We start from the raw sequence: 6,000 nt of genomic DNA, 5'->3' as shown, positions 1-6,000 counted from the left end.
ATGCCAAACAGCACCGCCAACAGCAAAGGAATCATGCCTGTGCCCAAAAATGCAGGTAAGAAACCATCCCCACCTGAGTCACTATAGGGAGCTTATTAGAAACATGCAATGAGCCAAAACATCATGTTTGTCATTTACCACTGAAATTATAACAGCCCATAGTCTTATTTGCTATGACGTCAGATAAAGTTGTACCTTTAAATTAGTGACATTTTCTTCATGTTTGCTCAGTGCCATGTGGCTGCTAAAACTTACAGTTCAGTTCCTAATTCTGTCTATTGCTGTCTTCTGTACTTTGTGTGTGTGTGTGTGTGTGTGTGTGTGTGTGTTTTGACGTTACCTCTTGCTGACCATCCCTGTCAGTCAACTCTGAGCCAAACATCCTTCTTCACCTTGGATTCTGACAGTTTGCTTGAAAAATGCTCTCCCTGGGTGGTTATGGATCTTTTTACGCTTCATTTACCAAATTCCCTCGAGTGTCAGGGCCTGATTGTAATTTTAGAGCTCATATTTCTGTCCTTCTCGTTTCTCTCCCTACACCACGTGATGCAACTGTCTCAGCATGCTTTCATTCCTTCATTCGCTTTCTGTTTGCCCCGTATGAAAATCTGTTGTGCCCCTCCTGCTTCTTTTGGATGTTTCTAATCCATGCTCAGTGTTTCCCTCTCCATAATAGCTTTCATAACTCAGCCAGCCCCCCTGCACACCCCCCAAATGTTACTAATCCCTCCTTTGACAGCGACAGTAATGAAGTGTGAAATGCAGCACACTAATTCAAATCCCAAAATGTAAAAGCCCATCTTGGATTTATATATGACTCTTTGATTCTGCCATTATGTAACACATGGCATCCACAGCCCACGACGGTTTCCCTTTAGAATTTAGTACCATCGAAAGTTTACTCCATCACCTTAATTGAAAGGTAGTCTAATAAAATAATAATAATGCAATTAGTTAAAGTTGGCTGCAGAAATGACAAAAGGCATCATAGTTTACAGATCACTAGATTCACTCCCTCTGTAGACCTGCCCATGCACATGTGCTCATTGTCCAGAAGGCATCTTGACACTTGACAGGGACCACTGGGATGAGTCTGGGCACTATGCCACCTACGCTCATCTCTCCCTCCCTCTTCCACATCTTACTATCTCCTGATCTTGCTGCCTCAGTGGGATGTTTTTAACATGATCTGCATGGATAATGTAGCTCTATCCCACTGAGAAGGGAATCTGGGGCGGGAAAAAGTCCATCTCACGACCATCCAAAACAAACAGTCCTCATTAAGCATGGGTGGATCCAGTGTTGACCTTTTTGACTTGGACCTGCTGAGCAAGACTTTCATCTAGATATTCATCCACCACTTGATTGAGGAGTTTTATGATCCCTCCGCTCTTAAATATTTTTATGTCTCACGCCTGACTCTTGCATCCCACTCCTTCTCCTCAATGTCTCTGTTGCTGTGATGTCAAGTCATCCATCTTTCTGAGTATCTGTTTATCACAGTGGGTCTCTCCTCTTGATCCTTATGAGTGTTGACAGGCATCCATGGAGGTTTGACCACCACAGGCAGAGAGCTGGCATATCTCAAATCACCCTACTTATTTACTGCCAGCCTGATATCTCACTCCAAGGTTACCCAGGGTGTTCGCTTCATTCCCCTCGAATGGAAGCCAGAAGCATCTTATTGATTTCAAAATGAATTTATTTACAGTGTAGTGTTTCTCTGAACGCATGGTTTCTAATCTCTCCTCAGTAATTCTTCCTAATGCCTTCATGAATGTAACATTATTCTGCACAGTTTTTCTTTCATCTGCCCCTGATTCACCTGTTCTTTCCTTTAATCGGGGAAAGAACCATCCAAAAAGAAGATGGATGAAGTGACCTGTCACCAGCATCTTTCTTCTCCATTCTCTCCCATGACCTTTACTCTATCTCTTTCTGTTCTGCCAAAGCTCCCCTACTCCGCTCATGCACCATCAGTCTGATGTTCAGCATTATGTACATGACCTAACGAATGTATGAATACTTTTCTTTTAAAGCAACACATGGTGCTCTGGAGGTAATGAAGACACACAGACAAAATCCTAACTCAAATGGTCTGCAAGTGGACCCTCAGCCTCAGTAGGGTCCAATTAGTATGTCTTGATGCCCAGTCAATTCTCATATTTTCTGGTCCTAGTGGCCTTGGTCAGGTAGTTGTATTTAATATAATGGTCTCCTGTGTTAACAGTGACACTGTATATATTTAGATTATTAATTACAGTATCAAACCAAGACTTTAAAGGAAAAGTGGTGGATTATTTAGCCAGATGATACAAAGAAAGCAACGCCGTACCCTCAGTTACATCTGATGTCTGCAGATGTTTTACAATCCCTGACACTCCCTGCTGGCATCCTCCCCAGGCGAGGGTAATGCAGGCTGGAGAGGCTCAAACACACCATCCCACCTGAAAGAGCTGACTCTCCTTGTCAGGCACATAGACGCCAACAACACTGTAATCAAAGACCAACAGTTAAGATGAAATGACATTTATTAGGGATGTACAGTGCATTTATATCTAGAGAATAGAAATAGAATAGAAATAGGAATAATACAAAAAAAGTGTCATGAATAAGGTTAAATGATAGAAACACTAAAGGTTACAGAAATTCAATGTGGGTTTCCATTTTATGCTACTTTATGCTTCTACTTCACAAATTCTCAGTAGGAAATATAATTTTTCCTGAATTACATTATTTATCTTGACAGTGGGGAATGGATAAACTATTACCCTACAATAATGTGGTAACATTATTAATTAACAATATATTCATGGTAAGGTGAAAGTAGATGATGAGAGGCTGAATGCAACAGTGTTTATCTTGTTTTATCTTCTTTCATTCTGCACAAACCAATTGAAGCACTAAAGTACTGGTTCATGATTAAGCATCACAAATATAAGATACAGTGATACAGTTTTTTGTAAAATTCAACCCTGAACCACACAGCACTTCCACAGTTCTCCAAAAAAAATGACAGAGGATTGTTTAAAGTCACAGATATATGAGTTTCCTATATATGTCAAACTGATCTGAAGAGAATCTGGATCAAGCGAATACAGAATATATGTCTTATTCCTGACACTGAGCTGAAAATGACTAGTTTTAAAATGAAAGGGAGAAAATTATGACTGCTATGTAAGGTTAGGTTTAAGCAAATATGTCATTTCCTTCACAGCCATGAGCTACTAGAAGAAACTGTAGATGGTATGAGAGGAAAATTCTCTCTAATTATGGCAATAGAAAAGGATACATAAATCAAGCTGATGCCATTACGTGACAGTCTGAAACAGTAAGAATTTTAAGGAGTTGTCAGTGAAATTTGAGAAACAGTAACATGACCTTCGCAGGGGGGGGGGGGTGACAAATGATGACCAGCCTGGTCAGTGTTGGATCACAGTTTTCTCTGAATGTCAGAAGTGACTCAAGAACTGGAGGAGGAACAAACAAATGGAGATTACACACCAGCCCACAACGTGACAAGTAGCCCCGGGTGGTGTGAAGTAACAGAGAGAATATTCTTAGAATGAGCCTCCTGCCGTTAGTGGCTCTGATGATGTATCTTTGACAAACGTATGCTCGGGCCTCCAGGTTCCTTACGTCGAAACCTAAACCTTGAGCAGCACGGTGAAAGTTCATGTATCATTACTGAGCCGACACTGCGCGCGCGCACACACACACACACACACACACACACACACACACACACACACACACACACACACACACACACACACACACACACTCCTCTGTGATTTGCTGTGTGTTGAGAGCAGCAGGTGATTTACTGTAGACGACTGGCATCAGTGCTTGACAGAAGCACTGATGAAGAGAGCGGCTACTGAGAGAGATGAGAGAGTTTCAAGTATCTGGCTGGAGTTTACTTTTCAGTGCCACCCTGAGCCATGTTGTGCATTTCAGTCCTCTGTTATACAAGCCAGTGAGGGAGGAATGTGCGAGGGGAGGCTATAAAACTTATTCTATATATTTGTCACATTCACAAGCTGTGGTAGATTGCAGTGAAATGACACTCTCTCTTTTTCTTTTCCAGGAAGGAGAAAAAGCTCTGCTGCAGAAGGTAAACATAAGGAATTGCTGCTGGAAAGTCTTTGTAAACCATCACAGTATAATGAGATTAGTTCATTAAATTAAATAGATAATGTTGTTTAAATTTGATTATCCACTCATGATAATGATGAATGCTTCCCGCTCTAATTCTCTATAATCTCTCCTGTCGGTCACTCCAGTAAAGCTGCCGCCATATGAGCCAAACATCCCCGAACCAACTACCAGGGCTGACTTTATGAAATGTAAGGCTTTTTGTCTTTGGAAGCTACATTTTAAATGATTAATAATTCACCCATCCAGTTCAGCTGACACATTACTTCGTGCCATCCTTATCCGCACTGCGTCCGTCTGTCTGTACGCCTTCAGTCTTTCTGTCTGTATCTTTCCCTCCCGGTTCTCTCAGACTGGTTCCCACTGTCTCTGGATGATAAAACGGCACAGAAACTGCTGTGGATTTCAGAGGGCGGTTCTAAAGTGGCACGTACAGCAGATGCAGTCTGTCCATATCCCAACAGGCCTGAGAGATACGAACACTCACCACAGGTACTTCTCGACATGGACAACAGCCTGTGTTCAGAAAGTAATAAGTCCTACAGTGTTGTTGTGATTGGTTGCAATACTAGAAAACATGTTATCTTTATTGTATTTGTATTTAACAATAGTAACGTAGTGCCTGGTAGTTGGAGATATTTGGGAACCACTGCTTTAATCTTTACCAATGTGCCACAACCATTTGTTCTTTATAAAGTCTTAATCTGAAAAGTAACTGCAGCTGTTAAAGCTGAAATGTATTAGCGTAGAAGTATAAAGTAGTGTAAAACAGAAAAGCTGTAATGACATTACCAGAGATTTGTCATTTGAACTGTAGCTCACCTCACTTCATTCTGTTTCACTACTCTCCATTTAGGTGCTGTGTAAGGAGAGTCTACTGGGCTATCGAGGCTACTGGGAGGTGGACTATGATGGGTGGGTGGTGGTCGGGGTGGTCTGTGAGAGCGCACCCCGGAAGGGCCAGGACGGGCCCTGCGGCCTCGGGGAGAACAGCAGCTCCTGGGGTGTGGGCTGGTCTGGCTCCTGTTACCAAGTGTGGCACAACGGCGAGAACGTGGACATCCAGCTGCCCCTGTCCCACACCATAGGCATCTACGTCGACCAGCCCGCTGGCATTATCAAGTTCCTCCTGGTGGAGGGTGAGAGCGAGAAGGAGGTGCGGCTGATTCACAAGTTCAAAATCAACATCCAGGAGAAGATCTTCCCTGGGTTCTGGATAGGCACAAATTCCTCCTGCCTTATTCGCAGAGGATCAGTGACACAGTAGAGGGTTTAGCATGTGGGGGTCATGCAGGCTTGTCATGTTGGGGAACAAGTGTTCAAAGCTGCAAAGCACAACTGAAGCATATTGTGGCATCTTTTTAGACTGTGTTTGCCTCTGTGGTGCATGAAGAACATTTACTTCACATTACACTGTCAGTCACATGTTTTAGAGCGCCTCCATTTTCCCATTTTCTATTGAAATTTGTGCAGTTTAATGTCTGAACGTAGGTTGGTTATTCACTGGACTTGAAACTGCCTAAATTTCAAAACCAGGGTGTTGTAAAACCTTTGACCGGTATTGTATCTGCAATTATAGTATTTACTATTGTGTAAGTGTTTATTTTATTATATTTAGAAAAACAGACAAAGTTGTGTATGTTTTTATTACAAAGGACTTTGTATGTGCTAGAGTGCCTTTTTTTATGTGCTACATGTAGTCAATAAATTCAATGATCACAACACTGATGCTGTGTTTAGTGTGGCACTTGTTTTCTTCACCTACAGCGGAGTGCTGAGGCCCTCTAGAGGCTTTGAATATTATTGCATCTTACCACATAATAATACAATGAGTCTTCCTCC

General features: G+C 42.1%; 1 protein-coding gene across 1 annotated transcript; it reads left to right on the top strand.

Moving 5' to 3' along the window:
* LOC113141326 (tripartite motif-containing protein 16) lies at positions 1-5,803 on the top strand. The gene is made up of 5 exons (XM_026325673.1): positions 1-55; positions 4,091-4,117; positions 4,287-4,349; positions 4,511-4,650; positions 5,015-5,803. Exons 1-5 carry the CDS (start codon positions 1-3, stop codon positions 5,423-5,425), a joined length of 696 nt encoding a protein of 231 aa, XP_026181458.1. The 3' UTR covers positions 5,426-5,803.
* The last annotated feature ends 197 nt before the right edge of the window (positions 5,804-6,000 follow it).

Source organism: Mastacembelus armatus, chromosome 8 (assembly GCF_900324485.2).
Source record: "Mastacembelus armatus chromosome 8, fMasArm1.2, whole genome shotgun sequence".
Taxonomy (NCBI): Eukaryota; Metazoa; Chordata; class Actinopteri; order Synbranchiformes; family Mastacembelidae; genus Mastacembelus; species Mastacembelus armatus.
This window is presented reverse-complemented; position numbering and strand designations above follow the sequence as displayed.

Coding starts and splice junctions, on each gene's coding strand:
- LOC113141326 (XM_026325673.1), top strand. CDS start 1: ATGCCAAACAGCACCGCCAACAGCAAAGGAATCATGCCTGTGCCCAAA. Junction 56..4,090: donor GCCTGTGCCCAAAAATGCAG/GTAAGAAACCAT, acceptor TTTCTTTTCCAG/GAAGGAGAAAAAGCTCTGCT. Junction 4,651..5,014: donor GATACGAACACTCACCACAG/GTACTTCTCGAC, acceptor CTCTCCATTTAG/GTGCTGTGTAAGGAGAGTCT.